General features: G+C 34.1%; 1 protein-coding gene across 5 annotated transcripts in view; it reads right to left on the bottom strand.

The window, feature by feature from the left end:
- The window catches only part of LOC118184157 (uncharacterized), a 180,001-nt gene extending 155,519 nt beyond the window's left edge, over nt 1–24,482 (bottom strand). For 2 of the 5 annotated variants that reach the window (XM_085816080.1, XM_085816081.1), the window contains exon 1: nt 24,179–24,482. In XM_085816080.1, coding sequence (XP_085672206.1) covers nt 24,179–24,324 — 146 coding nt within the window. In that variant the 5' untranslated portion in view covers nt 24,325–24,482. Of the gene's footprint in view, nt 1–23,941; nt 24,095–24,178 lie in introns of those variants that run through there. The other 3 variants (XM_085816082.1, XM_085816083.1, XM_085816084.1) reach the window with 2 other exon arrangements.
- Nucleotides 24,483–25,145: the final 663 nt, after the last annotated feature.

The following is a 25,145-nucleotide window of genomic DNA, read 5'->3' as shown; positions in this document are numbered from 1 at the left end:
AAAAATGGCACATGGTGCCAAAGGACAGGTTTCGGTCATAAAAGCCACCTTAAAAGCCACATTGACATATGGACTTGGGCAATGAGATCTCTATAATCTATAAACCCAAGGATGCAATTACTAAAACAACAGTTCCAGCTAAACTATTCTCAACTTATATACCAAAAAGGAATGAGATAGAATCTCTAATTGGCCTAATCCCAACAGGATCAGTTGAATGCTACACAGATGGATCAAAATCCAACTTAATTGGAGCTATATAAGAACTAAGGGATCTGAAGAAGATTTCATTAGATTTCATCTATACCTGGGTAAACTAACAACTGTTTTCCAAGCTGAGGTTCTGGCAATCAATATGGTTGCCAGGGAGCTCTTAGCTAGTAATACGGTTGACAAGAATATAACTTATCAGGTAAACTCATAGACTTCAGTAAAACTAACTTACGCCAGGTAATTCAAATTGTTACCAGACATGCTTATCTGGCCAAGCATCTCAACAAATGTGGTCTTGTCGAATCTCCTCTTTGCCCAGCTTTGTGGAGAAGAAGAGGAAACACCTATTCACTTTCTGGGATGATGTCCGGTGTTTTCTGTCTCTAGAAACAAATTCTTTGGGTTTCCCTACATAAGCTTCGATCAAGCCCTTCTATATAAAGGGCTGTCTGGCATAATAGGGTTCCTAATGTCTACTAAACACCTACAGGTAAGGTGAATTTGAAACCACAAGACAAAAGCAATGACATGCCCTGCAAGACCCGAGGGTAAAAGAAACTATGCAGGGAATTCTCTCTCACAGCTGTGTTTTGGAATATAAATATAAATATTAAATCTATATACACCACCTGGCCACTTGGCTTAAGGAAGTACCTCTGTCCTCATTATTTATTTTTCAGACTCACCATCGCATCCCTGTTTGGTCATCCTGTTTGGTTTGCATTTAGTGGTTTGGGAGGGATTGAATCAGTTTTTCATCCAATTGGGATGTTTTTATTAAACAATTTAACTGACCCCCTGAATTTAGAGAAGGGATCTTTTACTTATACTATATATTTGGTAGCAGTTTTAGATCTCATCTACTTATTTATTATTTACCTGACACGGGAATAACCATTTAAAATCTTTGTTTTAAATGTTCAAATGACGGAAGAGTAATGGGCAACCTTGTCTAAGCTCTTTTCCTTCTTTTTATAAGAAGGAAGTGCTACCATTGTTAACGTGTTAACACGATAATGCACTATGTCATAAGGGTCGTATCATCAGGGAGTGGTTCGAGGAACATTCCAGTGACTTTAAAGTCATGTCTTGGCTTCCAAATTCACCTGAAATTAATCCATTAGAGCATTTGTGGTCCCACCTGGAAAATCAAATTTGTGCTGCCATGCTACTCTCTCACAATGTGCGGGAGTTGAAGGACCAATTGTTGAGCGCTTGATACCAGATACCTCAGACTACGTATCAGCACCTTGTGGAGTCACTGCCACATCGGGTGCTGGACGTTTTAAGGGCTAAAGGTTATTAACAGTTATTGTTATTAACAGGGTGGTCATAATGTAATGCTACACAGATATATTATAATATATATATATATTATATGGATAAAGTATTGCTTTTCTACAAAGGTATATTTTTATTTTATAAAATTATTTTTATGATGATTATGATAGCAATGATAATTTATATATATAATGAAACTTCATATGGGGCCTTAGGGTTGGCATATTTTTTCCTGCCAGGACTAGTTTCTCTGGCCAGTCCACCACTACCAATAACAAGTGACAGGCAAGATGCTAAAGGTGTAAGACAATGCCTAATAATATATCCTCAGCTATTTGATTTTTTATATTAAGATCTTTTGAACTCAAAAATTCTGAATTAATGGATAAGCTTTCAAAAATAATTGAAAAGAGAAATAATGTTTGTATTAGAGTACTGAACTACTTAAAAAGAGCACAAAAGCTCGATGAAGCTGCTGAACACATAATGTTCATTATCAAATTTACTGGAGCTATTAGAGATGAAAGAACAGATTTTGAAAAGTTGTGATTTAGAGTTGGAAGACTCACAGATGATCCAGAAAAATTTTAAAGTGAATTAAAAGGTTTGGAAGAATACGATGACAAAATACTAAAGATCAAAATTAAAGAATTGAAAGCAGAAAATGTTCAGCGAACTCCTTCAGTTCTTAATACAACTAGTATTTCTGAAAACACCATCACAGCTTTAAAATGACCAAATTTGGAAATTTCGCAGTTCTCTGGCGATTCTAGCAAATTTATGAAATTCTTAAACGTTTTTGATAGTGCAATCAGTTCAAATAATTCTCTTACAAAAATTGAAATACTCAGATATTTAAAACCCTTTCTTTCTGGTCCTGAATATAATGTTGTTGCTGGTTTTGAATTAAATGAAAAAAACTATGACGCATGTCTTGAACTTTTAAAACAAGGATATGGTAGAACAGATTCTATTATAAACTCTTACATGACTAAATTATTAAACTTAGAAAGCGTGAGAAGTTTATCTAATGTTAAGGGTTTACATAAATTATATGATGAAAGAGAAGTTAATATAATAAATTACACTCATTAAATGTAACTGAGGGTTCATATGGGCATTTACCGAATCCAATATTATTGAAGTTGCTACCACAAGATTTGGTTTTAGATTTTCACCGAAAATGAAACAGGGAAGTAAACTGTCAGGTTTCAGAAATTATTATGTTTTTGAGAAATAAAGTGGAATCTAGGGAAACTGCTGAAAATAAGCTGAAGATTGAAGGTAGATGCTGAAGTTGTAAAAAATATCACGTCTTGCGAATATAAGGCAAAAATTGGGTGTAAAAAATGCTCAAGCACATTTCATCATGAGTCAGTTTGCAAAAAAAAAATGGAAATCCTACTACAAGAGGCTGAGAGAAACAAGTGGAACGCGGAACTATTTTGAATAACTCGCAAATCTAAATCTAATAAAAATGGCGAGAATACTTCTGTGTCTCGTAGTAATATTTGTACCAAAAATAAGGCCTTCTTACAAACATGTACAGTTTTAGCACGTTCAGATAAAAAATCGGCCTGAACTAAATTATTTTAGACAATGGCAGTCATTGAAGTTTTACTTCATCTTGATCAGTTAAAGAATTAAAATTAAAGCCAATATGTTACAAAAGGATAGCCATTTTTGCTTTTGGAGACGAAATAGCACAAGTGAAGGAAATACTTAACAGTTTGGGGTGTTATTCATGATTGAGAGAGTAAAGTAAGGTGACGTATGTTCTGAATCTCCCGGAACAGTCCCGAATTTTCAGTTCCTGTCCTAATTTTTTACAACTCGGTTTATTGTCCTGAACTTATAGAATTTGTCCCGAAAAACAGTAGTGAGAGAACACAAAATTTAACTGCATGTATTTATTTAAGTAGTGTATATTGCAAACTGACAATACAAGCGTAAGTTAAGAGACGTGCACCATACTGGTCGCATAAACAGCGGATTCCTCATCTAGTGTTTAGAAAAATTGTAGTGGGAGAGTTCTATTTGTCATTCCTGCGTTTCTCTCCTCAACCCTCCAAACATACACAGAATGGTTAATGGTTGCTCATAGGTCACAATTGCAGTTCAGACTTTTACCTACATACAGCACTGGAATTTTTAATTGATATATTAATTTGGTTGCGATATGAATTTATAACAAATACATACATTTTTTAATTATTAACTGTGCATTACATACATTAGTATGTATCATCCCCTTACACATTATTACACGGCATCTAAAAATAATTCTTTTGTAATATGCCGCAATTCTATTATAGATACATTCCTCTAAAATTATTTTTTTCTCGCGTTTACATCATACAGTTTTTACTCTATCATAATTTATATTTTGCATAAGGTTTAAAAATTTTTTTAAACAATTTGCCAAAACCATGACATGCAAGGATGTTTCCCATTTGGCGACAACATATATTTTTTTTATTTATCAAAGGTCCATTGCATAAGTGCTAAGGGTATGTTTTACTGCAGTTTAATTTAATTATTTATTTCTACGATTGATTTTTTTTTTTTTTTTTTTTTTTTTTTTTAGTAACAGGTTTTAAAAAAAAATAAAATGTACATTCAGCGAAGACCTACAGAAGGAATACCCATTTACTGAAAAAACTATAAGAGATTCTGAAGTACAGGCAATATATGTTCTTTAAAATTTTCAAGAAGTCATAGTGGATGTATAGATATTAAACTTCATATAACGGGTAATAAACATAAAATGTCAAACTCTGCTACATGTAGCTTGTCATTAAAGAATTTCTTCAAACAGGAGAAAATATGTGATAAGGAAGAGAATTTAACTGCAGTAGAAGGTACTTTTGCATACCATACTATTTGTCACAACCATAGCTTTAGGTCTATAGATTATACATCCAAGCTGCTTCAAGTGGCATTTGAGGCTAAATTTACACATGTGTGAACCAAGGCCGAAACAGCTTCATTGCCTTACGCTTTAAGAGCTTTGCATAATGATTTGAAAAAATATTAATTTGTTTCAATCTTAACTAACACGTCCAATCACAAGGAAATAAAATTTTTTCCAATACTTGTCAGATTTATAGACTGGAGTTATACAGTTAAAGATTTTAGAATTTAAATCCTTACCTGTTGAAACAGATATTATTATCAACTATTTTACTATTTGTCTTGAAGAAAATAATTTAAAAGAAAAAGTTATTGATCTTTAGACCAATAATATAAATTCTAACTTTGGAGGAGCTGATAGAGGTGGAAAAAATAATGTTTCTGTTAAACTGAAATGAAACCTTAACTATGGTTTGACTGGAGTCGGATGTGCAACAGATATTATCCATACAACAATAATGAATAAGAAAATCACCTGATGTTTTGCCATTTGATATAGAAATGATTATTTCTCACTTTAAATCTTAGACTTCTAGAGTAGAAACATTGAGAAATTTCTGTAACTTCATAAAAACCAAATTTTCAATGATAACAGGACATTTACAAACAAGATGGTTAGCATTACTTCCCGCCATTGATAGGGTACTCCAAATGTTTTTACCACTGAAGGTTTATTTTCAATCTCAAGGAAAGTGCCACATGCTTATTTTAAAATTCTTTGAAAATACAGTGGCAGAAGCTTGGCTACATTTTATTAAAACTCAGGCTTTCAATATTTCATAAAATTACAGCAACTGAAAATCAAACTGCATCCGCATTTGATATAATTGCTTTGACTGGAGCTCTGAAAGCATCAGTACTGAGCTAAATAAAGGATTATTTTATTCCAATAAATGTCAAAAATCTCTAGAAAAACTTGAAGAGAATGGGAACGTGTCATAATATGAAGTTATTGAATTTCGAGAAACTATTGTTTCATTTTATCAGAATGCTGTTACTTATTTGCAGAAATGGACAAAAAAGTATTTCATTAAATGGAAACGTACACCTGGGTCATATTAAGTGAAATCTCTTCTTGAAGTAATGTTGAAACAGTCTTTTTGTTCATCAATAAAATTATATCAAATCATAAATTATTGGAAATTGATATATAAGAGGAATATGTTTACCTTAAACAATACATCACAGGAGAAAAAAATTTGGAATGGTCAAAAAATATAATGTGCCCAGTTCAGAACAGATTCCTTGTTCAAATACTTTAAAATTGTCAGTTTTTCTTCTGTCTTTCTGGCACCAATGCTGCAACTGAGCGAGTATTTAGCATTATATGAACAGTTTTGGACTAGTGATAAAACACAGATTAAAGAGGGGACTTTGAAGGATAATTTTATATTAGGTAAGGCGTTACGTTCGAACAATGATTAGCTCAGAAAGGATTCATAAGTCATCTACTCGATGAATTAACAGCTATCTTATCATAAATGGAGCACTTCAAATCTTTTAAACTTAAGAAAAAAAGTTTATTTACACATTTGTACAAATGAACAAGAAATATCTATTTCACGCAAACATCGTTCTTAGCTATCTAAACTGCAACTGTTTGTTTTTCTCTGGCATCCCATGATGTTAGTCTCTATCTGGCCTTTGATTCGTTGCCATAGTAATGCCATTCCCAACATCCTCCCCACTTTTGAGTTGCTGGATTAGCTACTCGGGCTATTGGCGGGGACATTTTATGAAGAGGGTATTGCAAGGCTTGTTCACAGATATGACAAATTGCTCAATCGTCAAGATGATTTTGTAGAGAAACAGCCTGTATTGTACATTACTTTCGGTAATAAAATCTTTTTTGTATATTCACCCGTCTTTTCTTTATAGCCAATCGGAGGTTGAAAAAAATAGCCCTCATATATTCCATTAGATATAATGAAAGTTCTAAAATGCAGGAACACATCAAAGGAGTATTAGAATTGGCTGAAAAGCTGCGTAGTATAAGTGAAGAAATTAAAGAAAATAACTTAATAGCAATATTACTATGTTCTTTACCAAATTCATACAACTCCTTAATAACTGCAATGGAAAGTAAATCGAAAGCTGAATTGTCACTAGAATATGTTAAAAACAAACTAATAGATGAGTATTGTAGACGTGTGGAAACTAAGAAAGTTAAAAAAATATGATTCAGTTGCTTTAAAAAGTAAAAGCGAAAATAAATCAAAGTATGTTACACGATATTGTACTTATTATAAGAGAAATAACCATACGATAAATGACTGTTTTCATTTAAAACACAACGCTAGAACTTCCCCGAAAACAGATGTAAATAACAGTAAAGTAAGAAATTATTCTCCAAATTATAAAAGTAATGCATGCCAAACAGCAAATACGCAAAGTGTAAAAAACATAACAAAACTTAAAGAAAATAAGTATCTTAAAAGTACTGAAACTGAAAATTCGCAGATTCAGTTTAATCAAGTTCTAAAAGTGGAAAATAAACATGAAAATACGCAAACGCAAGAATGGGTTATCGACTCAGGAGCCTCAACTCATATGATGAGTGATGAGAATTTTTTCTCTCAATTAAATGACTCTAATAAACAAATAGTAACTGTAGCTAATGGTGCTAAATTAAATTCTTATGGTATTGGTGAAGGCTATTTTAAAGTTCAAAACTTAAAAGGTCAGGTTACACAAATAAAATTAGAAAATGTATTGTATGTACCAGGTTTAGATAGTAATTTACTTTCCATTCAATCTGTTACGAATAAAGGTTGCATTGTTACATTTGACAGTAATAAGTGTTACATAAAGCGTAACAATATACTCGTAGCGGACGGCAACGCTCAGCAAGGTTAATATAAATTGACCGTAAACTCAACTGACGAGAAAGCATACTTAGCTAATGATGTTTCATGTTCTAATACGAACTGTATACTAAAATGACATCAAAGATTAGGCCACAGAAATATAGATGCCATAAAAACACTTAAGAAAAATGATTTGGCAGATGGCATTAAACTTGGCAAATGCACTCATAGCGTGGAATGTTCTACTTGTGTAAAAGCGAAACTAACTGAAAAATCTTATCCCAAAACTGGTTTTAGATCTAAAAATCTACTGGATTTAGTGCACACAGATGTGTGTGGGCCAATTGAAGTCAACAGCTTAAGAGGGAAAAGATATTTCGTAACTTTCATTGATGACTATTTGCGTTATACTCAAATTTATTTTATTACTTCAAAAGATGAAGTATTCGACAAACTTACAGTATGTTGCATCGACAACAAATAAATTTAGACAGAAAATAAAGGTTCTCAGATCCGACAACGGTACAGAATACTGTAACGAAAGTATTGAAAATTATTGATACAGGATTTATGTAGGTGGAAGGAAAATAATAGTAAGTAGAACTGTTAAATTTTCAGAAGACGCATCTTTATCTGACAAACATGCAGAAAATAATGCTGAAGAGTTAGAATTAATTCACTTCAATAACTCGCAAGAAGATGAAGAAGCATCTCTTGGCAATGATTTTACAGAAGATTCAGAAAGTTCTGAAGAGTTAATTAAATGTGAAGAAAATGTAGAAAGAAGGGTTTCAAGCAGATCAACCAAACGGGTCCCACCAGAAAGATTCTTTTATAAAGCAGAAGACGAAGAATCAATCTTACTTAAAATTAAAGATCCAGAAAGCTTTGAAGAAATTCTAAACTTACCAAAACGTGAACAAGAAGCTTGAATCAAGGCTATGCAAGAAGAAATACATTCTCTAAAAGAAAATGAAACCTTTACACTTACAGAATTACCACCAGGGAAACATGCAGTAGGCAGTAAATGGGTGTTTAAGACAAAATATGATGAAACTGGTAAAAATATAAAATACAAAGCACGCTTAGTAGCCAAAGGATTTACTCAAAAATACGGTAGTGATTATGATGAAACGTTTTCACCAGTAGTGAAACACACTACAATAAGAGTTTTCTTAGCATGGGCAGCGTATAATAATGCCAAGGTACATCAACTAGATGTTAAAACAATTTTTTTGTATGGCAACTTAAATGAAGAAATATATATTGAACATCCAGAAGGATTCGTGGTTCCGGAAGAAAGACAAAGTTTGTAAATTTCAGAAGTCGATTTATGGTCTCAAACAAGCAGCTAGGTGCTGGAATGCAGAAATTGAAACTACACTGAAGAATCTTGGGTTCAGTCAAAGCAAAGCAGATCCGTGTCTTTTCACAAAAGTGGTTCGTGATAAAAGAATTAATTTCATAGTGTATGTTGATGACATCCTAATAAGTTCGACAGAAGGACTAATTCTTCAAACAATTAATGATTTAAAGAAACGTTACCAAATAATGCATCTCGGTGAAGTTAAATATTTCTTAGGCATGGAAATAAATCACAAGGAAGATGGAAGTTATCTCTTATCACAGAAAAATAAAATAAATCAACTTGTCAAGCAATTTCAACTTGAAGAAGCGAAACCCGCTAGCACACCAATGGAAACAAACTATTATAACCTAAACAAGGAAGAAAATCTCCTAACTTCAAATGATAAATTTCGCCAAGCTATTAGAAGTATTTTGTATACATCGTCTATCACAAGACCAGATATCACAGCTTCAACTAACATACTCAGCAGAAAGTGTAATAATCCCCGTTAAAAGGACTGGAATGCTCTTAAAAGAATCATTAGATACTTAAACACGACAAAGAATCTATCCTTACAAATTTCGTTGAGTGAAGAACCTAATATTACAGTTTATTCAGATGCTGATTGGGGACAAGATATTGAAGATAGAAAATCTACATCAGGAAGTGTTATTTTATTAGGAAAAAACTGTATTTCATGGTTTTCAAGAAAACAAACTTGTGTTTCTTTATCCTCAGCAGAAGCTGAATATATTGCACTATTGCAAGCTACGCAAGAACTATTATGGCTATTAAAATTAACAGAAGATTTCAATCTACCCCAAACTCTACCGATAAAGGTATTTGAAGATAATCAGTCTACTATAAGACTTGTAGAATCTGAAAAATTCAATTCGCACACAAAACATATTGATACAAAAGTTCATCATATACGTGACTTGAATAACAAAGGAATAGTAAAACTTGCTTATCTTTCAACAGAGCAAATGGTTGCTGATATTATGACTAAACAAATTCCTAAAGATAAATTTCAGTTTTGCAGGAATGAATTGCAATTGGTATGAGTTTCATTAGCAAAACAGGGGCAATGTTAGCATAAATTTAGGTATTTTGCATAAACTCAAAAGGCATACAAAACGAACGTGCACCAAGATATATATTGGTGAGAAAAAGTAAACTTCGCGTGCAATGCAGTATACAGTCAAAAGTCTTTAATCCGGACTCGTCGGGACTTCGATTCCGGATTATAGATCATCAGTTTTAATCTGGTAAGTAGGCATGCAGAAATTATGACATTAAAAATATGAAACCGTAATTTATAAAATAATGAGCAATTATGATCTAAAGGGTATCAAAATTTAAAAAAAAAAAAAAAAAACTTAATATTCATTTGTTTACTTTATTAAACATTTCTTTCAACGCGCGCGTGCGTAAAGCATACATCACGCATAGCTGAATTAGAAAATTGCAACCAGAAAACTATTTGATTTGTATTCGTGATATTTATAATGACGAGGAATTTGATTTAAATCATATCAAAGACGGAGCACATCGAGATGAAATACTACATTTAGCAAGGAATTATAAGCCGAATAAAATAAAAACATCTGCCCTGAAGATAAGGATAATGCTGACAGATCAACGTCCAGTTCATTGCGCGCCTCGACGACCCCCCCCCCCTGCACAGCAGCGTGAAATTGATAAACAGATTTCGGAACAGTTAGATAAACAAAGAATATGCCTTTATCCATTTTTTGCAGCAATTCCACTTTTTCTTTGATGGACATCGAAACATACTTTCGTTTTATAGATCCTTTGGAAGCTCCAGCATCGGAAATTCTATTTGACATAATCGAAAGTTCAAGCTTACTTTTATAAAATTGCTCTTACAGTCTGTAAAAAATAATAAGCCGGATCCAATTCGAAGATTAAGGAATAACGCAATCATCAACATTAACTGAAATAGATAATTAGATAATTTTAGCTTATACCGTCCGTTATACATTAAACGCGCACGCGAAAACGTATTCTGCGCTTGCGCACACACGTATGCGCAGTCGTAAATGTCTTACGTGTTGGCTTTAGTTTTCCACATGCAAATTTTAATCGGAAGTCAATCGACGGTAAGCTAACGTGGTTGCCGCTGATTGGCCGATGACGTCAAGATCGGCGGGTTGGCCGAGTATTATTTATATGTACGCCGGTATCGGCGAATGTGCTTGTTCTCTTGTGTGATTATCAGTTAGCATTATGCTAGTTTTTCTTTCACTTAATGATTTTAAATGTAAAGGCTACAGTGTTAGCTCTTTTATTTTATTTGCGGAATAAAGCATGAATTTTATTTAGATTAGTTTTAGCTTTATTTAAGGGGAAGCAAAATATGCTTTGCTTTATCACCACTGCCAACAGGGTTATGGGCCCAGCGCCAACAGCTAATCGGTCATCCAGTTCAACTCAGCATTGAAGGAATGTAGGTGAAGTGGGCCGTTTTCCACGAAATGAAGCTGACCTGTCTTAGAAGTTTGTTCAAGTCGTTGTGCTCGCACTTAATTGAAGATGTCATTACTACCTGAAGGTTTTGAGCCATTAAACCATGATAACTGGGATCGATGGAAAGTCGACATGAAAATGCTGTTACTGGATAGAAATTGTTGGAGCTTCATAGAAGACAAAGAAGAAGAATTAGATAAAAATGCAACAAGGTGTGAAAAGCAGAAGTTCACACTGAGAGAGAACAGAGCCTTCACTACATTATATTACGGAATTAAAGCCGAGTTCAGGCCACTGATACAAGAATGTTCAAGTGGTAAAGAAGCGTGGGAAGTTCTACAGAAGCAATTCGAACCCAAAACAAGAGCAAGGATAATTCAGTTACTGGATGAATTTTTTAGTATTAGATATACACCAAATGAAGAAATAGGATTATTCATTGCCAGGATAAGAATGGCTGCAAAGAAGTTGGCTGAAGCTGGTCACAACTTGGCAGATCTTTTTAAAGGATTCCAGGCAATGAGGAGATTATCCCAGGAATACTCCAGCATTATACATTTGATCTATAGGTGGAAAGACAAAGATTTTACGCTGGAAAGAATTGCTGAAGAATTGGTAAGGGAAGAAAGCCAACTTCGCCAGGTAATTGCCGATTTAGAAGACAGCAAGGTAAGCGTGTTTAATACTATTACCATAATTTCGCACGTATAGTCCGCACCATCGTATAGTCCGCAAACACGATTTTATATAAAAAAAATTTAAAAAAATCGTCAGATAGTCCGCGGACTATACGTCCGAAATTACGTTTTTTTAATACGGCAATATTCCCATGCTTTTTAAACACATCCTTTTGTTTGCGCCAATTTCTCACTGCTTTCTCGTCCACTTCAAAATAACGGGCTAAAATCCTAGTATACAATGCAGCCTTGGCGCGACTTTGAAAATTATCGCCAACACCAAAAATGATCCAAAGAACGTCTATATATATAGTTGAGAAAGATGTCGGAAGAAACTTGTGCATGACGTTGAGAAAGATGTCGGAAGAAACTTTACCTCCTGCGCGGAGGAATCCCTACAATTTACTCTTGATGAGAGAGCGCGATATTTCCTATTTTCGTGCGGTCTACCATACCCGTAGTTGTAAATTGGATGAGCTTAAGCAAATCATCCAAACTGCTGAAGCCAACGGAATTTCTGATGTACCTGTTCCTGGTGGAACAGTTAAAACTATTACTCACCTACGGCAAACGTATCAAGAAGCTGCCAAGGACGTCGAAACATCACGGATACAAGCTGAACTATCAGATCTCGTGCACAACCTGATGACTAACCCTCATAGCGATCATGTGGTGAAGCAAGTTATTCGCTTCTTCCTGGAAGAGGTGAAACGACCAGAATCCAGACTGCAAATTTCCGAAAATGGAATAGTCACTTTCCCTCCCAGCCTTACACTCTCAAATGGTACTCAATATGGAAGCGAGTTACTGCTCCCACTCTGCCGTACTTTCAACATCCGAGATACAATGGACTATGAAGCTGCCGTCCAAGCTATTCCGCTTATTGAAGAAGCACGTGACCATCTGAACGCTGCAATTCCCCTGATCAAGTCACTCAATCCACGCCACTTGAAACTCGTGGAACTCGGCCTTGCGGAAACTATTAATATTCGCAACAAATTCAAGGATGATGTTACCTCAATCCAAGGAAAATGTGAAACTTTTCTTTCAAATATAGACCACCCAGAAGCGTGTCTTTTTAGAAAACGTAAAACACCGTTCCCTGTTCTCACCCTCCCTAGCATTCAAGAACCCTGCGAGTCTACGGACGCTGCCAAGGAAAACAAGTTCACTACACCGAAGAAGTTCGCACGTCTCAAGAGCCCTGAACCTGTCCCGCAGCCGGAGTTAAGCAACCAATTTCATGCCTTAGCAAGTGAAGAAAGCATGGATATGAACGCTGCTGACAATACTGAAAACCCTATTATCACTTATAGCCTGAGCAACGTCCCTCACGTTATGATAAATACTACGGATGAGCACCACCAAATTCTCACAGACATCAGTGAAAATACCGAAGCCAAATTCATAGGCAAATTCCATCACGACTGTCTCCGTGTTATTCCTGAAACTTTGCAAGATTACAACCACATTGCAAAATTTTTAAATCAACGTTCTATTGAATTTTTCCTGGTGAAACACAAAAATGGCAGACCCAGAAAAATTGTGATAAAAGGACTGCCTGTTAATACTGATGCTGATAAAATTAAGCAAGCTCTGACGGATTTGAACTTTCAAGTGTATAAAATTGCACGGCTCAGAAATTTTCGTACGAAAGCCCCCCTGCCTATTTTCCAAGTTCAACTGCGTCATACTCTGAATATTGATGAAGTTTATGATATCCAGCAACTCCTTTGATTTGCCGTGCAGATCAAGAAGTATAAGCCAAGATTCTCTGTGTATCAATGCTACAACTGCCAAAAAATTGGACATTCATCTGATACCTGCAAACTCCCCCCCCCCCCCAAGTGTGTGAAATGTGCTAAAAACATCTCTGCGGAGTGTGATCGTAAAAAGACTGACGAACCTACCTGCAGCAACTGCTCAAAAAACCACATTAGTTCCTATCCTTAGTATTTTCGGAAATTTACGAAAAAACCCCATCCTTCACATACAAGACCAGGTGTGAGTTATGCTGACGCGGCTAAATCACAAACTCCCCCTGTGCCTCTAACTCCTAAAGAAACTGATGATACCCAGCCTCAACAGATTCAAAACATCGGTTACCCTGAGAAAGAAAGTGATTTTAAATCTATATTGGACCTTATGAACATTTTCAAACAGATACAAGAAATTTTCAGTAACGACTGCATTAGAAAGTTTGTTGCAGCTTTCAAAGAAAATCATCAACACCTTCAAGCAGCCCCCAGCAACCCCAAAAAACTACTAATTCTGATGAACATCTTTCAACTAGCAAGCGACTAATTTTTCACCGTACAACTCTTTATTTCTCCAGGATCATGAAGCCTTATTGCGGCGGTAGCGCCGATAAGTTAAGCAGCAGGCAGCAGGGACAAGACTTGGGTGGGTGACCACCTGAGAACTCTCCCATGCTCTGCCCACCTCGTTCTCTATTCGTCCTTACCGGAGCACCGCGGCTACTGGCTGGCGGATAACTTTTCCTCCGCGACTTATACCAGAAAACATTTTCAGCTATGCAATTTTGTCTGGGCATGTTATTTGTCCCTACCCACGCTACTCTTGTTTCTTTTATCATACACTGTTCTCCCTTTTAGGAACTACCTATGCTATGGTAAATCAGAAGCTCAAAAATCGCCATCACATGTTATTCTGGGATAGCGCAACCGCGCGGGGGCCCGTTTATTGCGAAGTGCGTTCGCCTGAGTCGTCTATATATATAGTATACACACATAGTATATGTATATACACACATAATATATATACTATATACTATGTTTAACTATATATTTTCTTTGAATGACCCGTTAACTACTCATCGTATATGTCCCGTTTTCACTGCTCATCATAAAGTCGCCAAAAGTAGCCAAATCCCGTGTGCACCGAATACTAGGATTAAACCAATAACGGCCCGCTTCTCTATTTCCATCTTTGTCAACTACCTTGAGTTTAACTCAGCAGTAAAACTCCGGCGATGTTTCATCAACCTTATCAAAGATTGAAAGACAAAATACGAAAACAAAATACTGTGCAACCTGCTATACTCGTGATAAGTGGTAATGAAATGTGACCTTCGACCCCACTCACTCGGTGTTGCCAAACCACGCTATAAGTAAACGAATCACGCTTTTTTTTTAGTCCAAAGGGATTTGAATCCCGAAGGACTATTAGTTTCGTTTTGGCATTTTGCGTCGGACTCATAAATGTCGGTTCACTTTTCAAACTGTTGCCACAAAATGTTAGAGTCCTGCATTATATTTGAAGAAATTAAATAATGAAAAATCTGCATAAATGTATGTATATTTCTCGTATTGTGATAAAACAACTGTACACAGAGTCATCGAATTTTGAATAACGTAATCCTCCAACGAATATGAGCATGTGGAAGACCAAATTTGAAATTTGTTTTATGATCGATTTCCTATTTTTTAAAACTTTGACGAATTTTTGATTAACAAACTCAAGGATTTCAAAGTGAGCAATGGCAACGTTGTGCAGAAAAAACATTTTTATCTCCAGCGCGTGAGTCTCTGTATCAGAAATTCTAAAGATATGCTCGTTTTAAAACTATTTTGCGATATTGCTGTTGCACTGGATCTTATGGTTTAAGTACGAGGAACATGATATTTAATAAAGAAAGGTAACACACAAAATGTTAAAAAACGCCCCTTTGGACGTAATTTAAAATCTGAAACATTTCAGTTTTTTTTTTTTTTTTTTTTTTTTTTTTGTGCTCCAGGTACTTGCTACTATGGCTCCTAAAAACCAAGTTGACGCATCAATTACTTTTTCCCCTCTCGGCAGTTGCGCTAAAGCAGTGCAAAGGATACTGGGATACAACACTCTGGTTGCGCTAAGTGAGTGCTCATACAAGACTTTCTTTAGCTCATATCTCGGCATCGCTTGATGCGCCAGCCTGGATTTTAGGAGCTCTACTTGCTACTCTACTCATTCGTTCTGCACTATGCTCTATGGTTTACTATCGATATGATACATACGAATGTTTTCTTGGAATCTCACGCTTTTTTTATATTTGATCATCGGCAGTTCACGACAGCGTGTTTTTTAAATTTCAACGATTTTAACCGTGAACAACCAGCGTATTATCCGCACTGGTGGGTAGTCCGCAGCTTCAAAAATTCGCATTTTAAACACGGATAGTCTGCGGACTATACGCGCGAAATTACGGTAGTTTAAACGCGGGGAAAGATAAAGTTGAAAATAAAACTAAATCTAAGAAAAAGATAGGGAATATGAGAATAGGACCTTGTTTCAGAGGTCATAAATTTGGGCACTTAATCGCTCAATGTAAAGAAAATGTAAGTAAAAATCAGAAGTTTAAAATAGACGATAAAAATGGACAGTTTAAAGATAGAGAATTAATGTTAGTAGAAAATTATGTAACAACTACAGATAAAGGAGGTAACGCAGGTAAATTTAATTAGGTCATAGATACTGCAGCTACAACTCATTTCTGTAATAACAGAAATTTAATGACAAATTTTGAAGAAATAAACGATATACGTATGTCTTTAGCTGTAAGAAATTGTGAAAGTAAAGTACTAGGAAAGGGTACCATCAAATTTGCAGTAAAAGTAGGCAATCAAATAAATTGGATCGAGTTAGATAATGTGTTATATAATCCAAATCTAAGGAGAAATTTACTGTCGGGAGCAAGGTTAGAAAAGGCAGGTGCTCATTTTGTGATTTCAAAAGGGAAGATGTGGATATACTTTAATAATTGGGATAGATTATGCTACGCTAAACGATATGATGGACTTTATCACATAAAACCATTTAGATATGCAACAGGTAAAAGGGAAGCTGGTTACGGTACAGAAATTGGAAAGTTAAATAAAGTAGACGATGCAATGCTATGGCATAAGAGATTTAGCCACGTAAATTTTGATTATATTAAGAAAATTAGTAAGAATCAAAGCGTGAAAGGGTTACCAGAAATTGAAAAACCAATAGAGAGGTGTGAATCGTGTATTATTGCTAAATCTAGTAGAATAACTTTTAAAACTATTCCGAAAAGATCGGATAAACCATTGCAGTTGGTTTATTTAGACGTTTGTGGCCCACTACCAGTTCCATCTAAGGGTGGGAGTAAATATTTTCTTGCTATTGTAGATGACTACAGTAGATTAGTAACAGCGTATTGTATGAAAAATAAAAATGAATCGTTCTACAACTTTAAGAATTATCATAGGCAAATGGAAAGACTGACGAATAGAAAATTAATAAGTATACGCACCGATAACGGTGGGGAATTCTGTAACAGGCAATTCGAAGGTTACATAGCCAAAAATGGAATTAGTGTTGAATGCACAAATGCGTACACCCCAGAAGAGAACGGTTTGTGTGAATGTTTTAACCGAACGGCATTAGACGCAGTTAAAGCTATGCTTAATGATGGTAAAATGGGAAAAGAATGGTGGGCAGAAGCTCTTGGCTGTTTCGTACATACGTGGAACAGAGTATGTCATAACAGCAACCGAACCCGTTACGAAATGTTCCTAAATAGAAAACCCAGTGTTGTTTATTTTAAAATATTTGGTTGTAAAGCCTATGTTGACGTGCCAAAACAGATTAGAAATAAATTACAAATGAGGTGCAAAGAAGGAATCATGGAAGGATATGCGAAGGAAACTAGGAGTTATAGGATATGGCTGCCAGAAGAACGCAGATTAATAGAAACCTGTAATGTGAAGTTCGTTGAAAAACTGAACGCAGCAAATGGCATCCTGGAACAGAAATCAAAACCTAAATTTAAAAGACTAGAAGAATCTGAGCTATTAGCAGAATCAGATGAAGAACAGGAAATTTCTAGAGAAGAAATAAAGTTGTCAGATGACAAATCTACTCCGAAAGAAGTATCAGACTTAAACTGGCAAAGAAAAGCAGTTAAAAGGCCAGATGGAACACGTACAGGCATATATTATTATGTAGAGGGAACAAACACCCGTTTTAGATCCTATAATGATATTGAAAAGTATTGTGAGGCAAGAAATATTAAATTTGAAAAAGATAAGTTCGATTTTAGTGGAAAAAACGAATACTTGGGGAAAGTTAATTTTGTAGAACAGAAGATCTCCGTGTCTGAAGAGGCAAATTCCGTAGAAATAATTATCCCACAAAATTTTACAGAAGCACGAAATTCAGTAAATGCCGAAGAATGGGATAAGGCAATGAAAGAAGAAATTGACACAATGAAGAAAAGAAAAGTTTGGGAATTAGTCGAAAAGCCAGAAAATAAAACTATGATAGGAAACAAATGGGTCTATACTCTAAAAAGAAATGAAAAGAATCAAGTGGTTAGATACAAAGCACATTTAATAGCACAGGGATTTAGGCAGAAAAGAGGTGAAAATTTTGATGACGTTGAAAAACTGAACGCAGCAAATGGCATGCAGTAAATTTTTCAATCATAAGAATATTTTTCACTATCCTGGTACGTTTATATGGATGGACTAATTGTCAGTTAGATGTAAAGAACGCATATTTATATGCAAACCTAAATGAGAAAATACATATGACTCAACCAGAGGGATTTATCGAAGAGGAAAATAAAGTGTGTTTATTACACAAGGCCATTTACGGTCTACATCAAAGCGGCCGTGAATGGTTTTGTGAATTTGAAAGTACTTTAGAAAATCTACATTTTAAGAAAATACAATGGTGTAATTGTGTTTATAAGGGTTCAAATGTAATTCTCTTGTTATATGTAGATGATATTGTGATTTTTAGTAAAGATCAATATAGTATAGATAAAGTAATTTCACAGCTAAGTAAGTTTTTTGATCTTAAAATATTAGGCAAAACTAAAACGTTACTTGGAATTGAATTCTTAGAGAATGAGAATGGGGTTTTTATACATCAGCAAAAATATATCGAAGAAATTTTTGAAAAATTTAAACATTTCCAGATACCAATAACTTCACTTCCCATACCTAAAGGTACTATTCTTACAAAATTAGATTGTCCATCTACAAGTGCAGAAATTGCGGAAATGCATACATTACCTTTTAAAAATCTGTTAGGATGTTTAGTTTTTGTAGCTAACAGGACAAGACCTGATATTACATATGCAGTGAATATCTTATCACAATTTCAGGAGAATCCTGGAATTAGGCATTGGGAAGCATTGTTGAAATTGCTTGGTTATCTCAATAGTACTAAATTATATAAGTTAAACTTATCAAAGATTAAACATCTAAATTTATATTGTTATTCAGATGCTGATTATGCAAGTAATAGAGATGACCGCGAGTCCATGGGAAGACTTATATTTAGATGAAGTACAGGTAATCTGGAAAACTGTTAAACAAAAATGTGTAAGTTTATCAACCATGGAAGCGGAGTATATCGCCTTATCTGAAGCAGCGAAGGAATTAATGTGGACGAAAAATGTCTTACAAGATGAAATTTTAAAGTTTAATTTAAGAGAGTGTAAACTATTTTGTGATAACAAGTCTGCCATTGATTTTTCTAGATCGCCAATAGAAAATCCCCGAACTAAGCATATAGACATAAAATATCACTTTGTTAGAAGACTAGTAAATGACGGAGTGTTTGACCTTGAATTTATCACCAGTAAACTAAATACAGCCGACTTACTTACAAAAGCAGCAACTGCTGTTAATTTAAGAAAGTTTTGTTTAGATGTTTTCAGTGTTTAAAGACAATAAGTGTTTTCGTAGAACTGAACTATGAACTTCTGTGTAAGTTTTGTTATTGCCTTTGCATGAGGAAAAGAGGGCCGTTTGTTGGCTTTAGTTTTCCACATGCAAATTTTGATCAGAGGTCGATCGGCGGTAAGCTAACATGGTTGCCGCTGATTGGCCGATGACGTCAAGATCGGCGGGTTGGCTGAGTATTATTTATATGTACGCCGGTATCGGCGAATGTGCTTGTTCTCTTGTGTGATTATCAGTTAGCATTATGCTAGTTTTTCTTTCACTTAGTGATTTTAAATGTAAAGGCTACAGTGTTAGCTCTTTTATTTTATTTGCGGAATAAAGCATGAATTTTATTTAGATTAGTTTTAGCTTTATTTAAGGGAAGCAAAATATGCTTTGCCTTTATCACCACTGCCAACATTATGCGCACACGTAAACGCCTATGCGCATGCGTCAACGCGGCACATGCACAGAAAGTTTTTAACTTTGAGGTCCGGATTATGGGTGTCCGAATTAACGACTTTTGACTGTATTTGACTTTCACCTTAGCTACGTGCAGTGTATTCAATTTTCACCCTAGTTACTTATATCACGGCCAAAGGTCTAATTCAGTTAGTACTTTCTCTTTTCAGGTACGGTGTCAAAGTATGTTCCTGTTTTTTCTTACTGGCTAAATAGGTATGCTTGAAGACGTATGACTTATATTTGTATGTAAGTTATCTCCTTTTCGATTATTCAGTGTTTTAATGTCTGTGAAGATTATTACTTTTTATGCTTACGTTAAGCAAAATTCTTCTATTTTATTAAATAAAGATTTCGTAGTTAATTTTTTGACTTATGATTCTTTAACGAAAATTGCGCCTGAGGAAACTTACTCATTACGCCTTCAGTACTAATGCACAAACCAACACTTTAAAAATATTTTATTTCATAAAAAATTTGGAAATTAAAATTAAAATTTTAATTTTTATAGTTTGTATATTTTTTAAGTTTGATCATAAAATTTTGGCAAAAATGTAGCACTTTTACCTGTACAGTAAGTTTTTTCTTCAAAAAACATGAACCATGTAACTTAAAAGAGCAAGTGCGCTCCTGGGTTAAATTTAATGTGTTTCTGCAATTAAATTCAAAATATTTTTTACGTTACAGACTCATTCAGTTATAGATTCCAGAAGTCTGGGAACTTCTGAATCCTACTTCTCATATATATATATATATATATACTGTCATATATATATATATATATATATATCCGTAAACCGGACTCCTCAGGACTTCGGCGATTCCGGATTAGGAGTTTTTCCGGATTATAGATCATCAATTTAAATCTGGTAAGATAGCATGCAGAAATTATACAATTAAAAATATGAAATCGTAATTTATGAAATAAAGAACAATTATGATCTAAAGTGTATCAAAATTTACAAAAAAAAACCTTAATATTTGTTTACTTTATTAAACATTTCTTTCAATGTTGGTTGTTTAAGATGCTTCTAAAAAAAATTTTTAAATTTCCTTTTACTTGTGTCATATATAGTGGAGTTTCCAATGCCATACTTCTCGCATAATTTTTGAGACGGATAGGCCTTTATCCATTTTTTGCAGCAATTCCACTTTTTGTTTAATGAACATTGAAACATGCTTTCGCTTTGTAGATCCTTTGGCAGCTCCAGAATTGGAAACTCTTTTTGACATAATCGAAAGTTCAAGCTTAATCTTTATAAAATTGTTCTAACAGTCTGCAAAAAATAATAAGCCAGATCCAATTAGAAGATTAAGGAACAGTGCAATCTGCAACATTAACAGAAATGCCTTAGATAATTTTAATCTAGCTTATACCGTTCATTATGTGTAAAGTTTGTAGCTTTGAGGTCCGGATAACAGACTTTGTACTGTATATATATAGAGAGAGAGATAGATATATATATTAACCTACATACCACCTCCAGCACAATAACAATAATGAAAAAACTTATTGTAAAAAAAAAAATTTTTTTAATTATGTATATAGTGTCCGGAATTTCAGACTCCGAAACCCGGTTACCTTAAAGTTAAATAAAAATATTACTGTGATAAATTCTCATTTAGCTTGGTTACTAACGGGAGTGGAAGGAAGTAATAAATTCATTGATAATTATGAAAATGTGTGTTTAGTCACGGAGGTCTTCCATTTTGTGCGATTTGAAAAAATTTTGGGAAATAGAAGAATTTCAGTCAGAAACACAAAACTTTCCTGAAAGGAACAATCAACTGACTGAAAAATTTGAAAATTCATTGAATTTAATGGCAAAGGTACGTTGGCAGATTGATGTGGATGGAAAACATGAGACCCGCAGTTGAGTTAAATTCTAATTATTTGATTCGTTAAAGCACAAACTAAGCAAAAGTCAAGAAATTTATGACCAGTTTAAACAAATTATATTGGATCAATTAAAATGTGAGATTATGGGAAAATGTGTTAATGAAGATAAAATATGTTAATCTTTGGATTATGGTAACTTGGCGATTTTTTGGCGACCAACCCTGCTACAGCAACCTGCTAGTTTTAGGATGCCATTTTTTTTTCACGAAGGGATTTTTTTTTTTTTCCCCTCAAAATTTTTTTTCAACAATCTGCTAGCCGAATTACGCTTATGCTAGAACTTTTACGGAACAAAAGTGCTTAATCATGACAAAGATTAGGTGCGAAATTGGGACAAAGTGCAGAATCGCAAACTGCTTGCCGCGTTTTTAAGAATTGCACATACATGGTATTCATGAACACGTCGACCTATTTTCACTTAAAAAAAAAATGGTTGATCTTTACAATATGGTAACTGGTAGTTTGGCAACATTTTGGAGGCGATAAAGGTTACTACCTGGGACTTTGGTAATAATGTGAGCAGTACTCAGTTCAGATTACGCATTATTTTGCGTGAGGGAAATGAGAGATCATGGGATATGTCATGTGATATTAATGGACGAATTACGGTTCTTTAATCGGAAAAGGGGGGAAATCGGGAAAAAATGTGGAAATTTTGTATTTAGCTTTATTCTGTGTTGTGTGAAACAGTGTTGTTTAATTTTTTGATTCCATGGCCTTAACTAAAGTGAATTCGAAATGGGTATTTAGGCATTGTGATAAAGAGAAGTTTGCTTTTTATTTAGCGGAGGAAGTATGGAGGAAAAATTCGCAGAAAAAATCTTTCAATAATTTTATTGAATGAATTAGAAAAGTGTATCCACCACGTAATCAAGATTTTGAAGAAGATTAGGTAAGTTAGTATTTTTAATTATTTGAGGATATTATTTTTATGCATTGTTCAAAATGTAAGGTGGAAAGGAATTTGGTATTATTGAGAAAATTGTTATTAGCAATGATTTAGTTTAAAGTAATTAGGATTGTAAGGTAATTTTTATTAATTTAATGTATGTGCTCATTTATATTTTAAGTAGTGTTTTTGAATTTAATTCTATTTTAATGAAATGATATTTATTTTGTGAATTTTATGTTTGTAGGAATTTGGTATACGTTTAAGTTGAAATAAATGTGCATGGAAATAATTTAAATATTTGATACTAAATATTTGTAATGCTTGCGGTATGAATTCGTTGGTGACATGTATAATGTAATAGATTATTTAGAGGTAAAAGTTTTTGGATATTTTATTTATTTTATATGTGGAAATGTTTATATTTGGAAAGGGTAAATACTTTTTCGCGATCAGGTAATTTCATATATGTTCTTTTTACTGGGTTTAAAGATTGAGAAAATTGTCATGTATTTTCGTGAAATTTTTCTAATTTATGAGAAAAAAGCAGTGTACATGGATATAATGAAGAGTGTGCGCAATGCCACTTTTGTGCAATTCTGGGATGTTTTTTTAAGTAAAAATAAGTCGGCGTGTACATGGTTTATGTGTATGTGTTATTTTGAAAAACGCGTAAGGAGTATGGTATTGTGCACTTTTTCCCAATTTTGCAGTGAATATTTGTCATGATTAAGCAGTTTTGTTTGATAAAATTTCTAGCATAAGTGTAATTCGGCTAGTAGATTGTTGGAAGAAGTGTTCAGTAGATAAGAAGAAAAGAAACGTCTTTACTTCGTGAAGGCAAAATGGCGGCGGGGAAAAAAAATAGAGGGTTGCTGTAGGAGAGTTGGTTGCCAAATTTTCGCCAAAAAATCGCCAAGTTACCATAATCCAAAGATCAACCCTAGCGAGTAACCTTTATCGCCTTACCAAAATGTCGCCAAACTACCTGTTACCATATTCCAAAGATTAGCTGAAAAGGGTGCCGAATATTTACAAAGATTACTCAAATTATTAATAAATACCTAAATTTTCTTCTTTCATTATACAATAAATACATAAGACGTAAACATGTTTTAAAAGTCTCAAATGCTTAAACTGAAAAGGAACCTTTTTTTTTTTTTTTTTTGGTGTCTGTCAAAAATATTAAAACCTGGATGAGGCATTTTTCGGTCTCCATGTACATTCTAATGCATAATGCAGCAACAGTCTCTATACTTACTTTTTACGGTGCAGTACATTTCTCAAAGAAGCTCATGCATTTCATGCGTGTGTAAGGCGTCAAAACTTCTCGAGTCAGGTTTGAATACAGTATATTTTATTTGGACAAACGTATTTCACGACTATGTAAATTCAGGAGTTTATCCATACTTAAATTAATAGTAAAACGCACAATACAACTGATACAGAATAGCAAAATTAACAACTTCCAGCAAACAATTAACAAAAATTTACTTACCTTTGTATTACTTCAAAGGACAATACATTAAGCACACTAGCCTCTAAAGCTGGAGCAAACCGCATGTATTCGTTACTGAGTAACGGGTACATCGGTTGACTCGAAGTACCGATTCGGTACTCACAAATCCATTTCGTTACTCGCATCTTTTCGTTACTCGCATCTGTCGTACGATGCGGTTTATTCGAGTACGAATGATGCAGTTATCGTGCGAATACGAATGATGCGGTTGCTGTTCGAATACGAATGATACAGTTGCGTCACAATGCGCTCGTATTTTTCATTGATAATTTTGAATTCTTTTGGGCATCGGGAAAACTCTTGTTTACATTATGTGTTTTAGTTGAAATATTATTTAGTAGATATTTAAAAAGATGAGCAATTTTGATAGCGTGAAGCGTTATTTTGTATTTCTTTTTACATTAAGATTTATAGTGCATATTATGTTTGTAATTTGGAAATTTAGATGATTATTGATTTTTTTTTTTTTTTCTTGAGCGTATCATGGTGAGATTTTATTGAATTGAAATATTTATATACTGTACTGAGGTATTGTTTATATAAGAATATGTAGGTTAATATAGGTTCTTTACTTCCTTGTACGAAATAAAAAGGAAGTAAGTATTGTAATCCAGGAAACTTTTGGGTATCATATTTCAACGGAAATATCCATTTTTGACTATTACGGAATCCATGTGAATTATTTTTTTGGGCGACGTCTGTACGTACGAACACAATGAAGGACTCTTTTTTTTTTTTTCCCCTCCAAAAACGGATTGTTAAATGTAATCCCATTTACTCTAAGTTGATACCTGAAAGGGATTTTTTCGTGATGTGTAAGTACCTATGTATGCATTTCGCATAACTCAAAAACGATTAGTTGTAGAACGTTGAAATTTTGTATATGGGACCGTTATAACATCTAAATGTGCACATTCCTTTTTATTGCAATCGGTAATACTACCAA

Source organism: Stegodyphus dumicola, chromosome 4, assembly GCF_044657685.1.
Source record: "Stegodyphus dumicola isolate Sdum_Otavi_A_Nest chromosome 4, ASM4465768v1".
NCBI classification, from domain to species: Eukaryota; Metazoa; Arthropoda; class Arachnida; order Araneae; family Eresidae; genus Stegodyphus; species Stegodyphus dumicola.
This window is presented reverse-complemented; position numbering and strand designations above follow the sequence as displayed.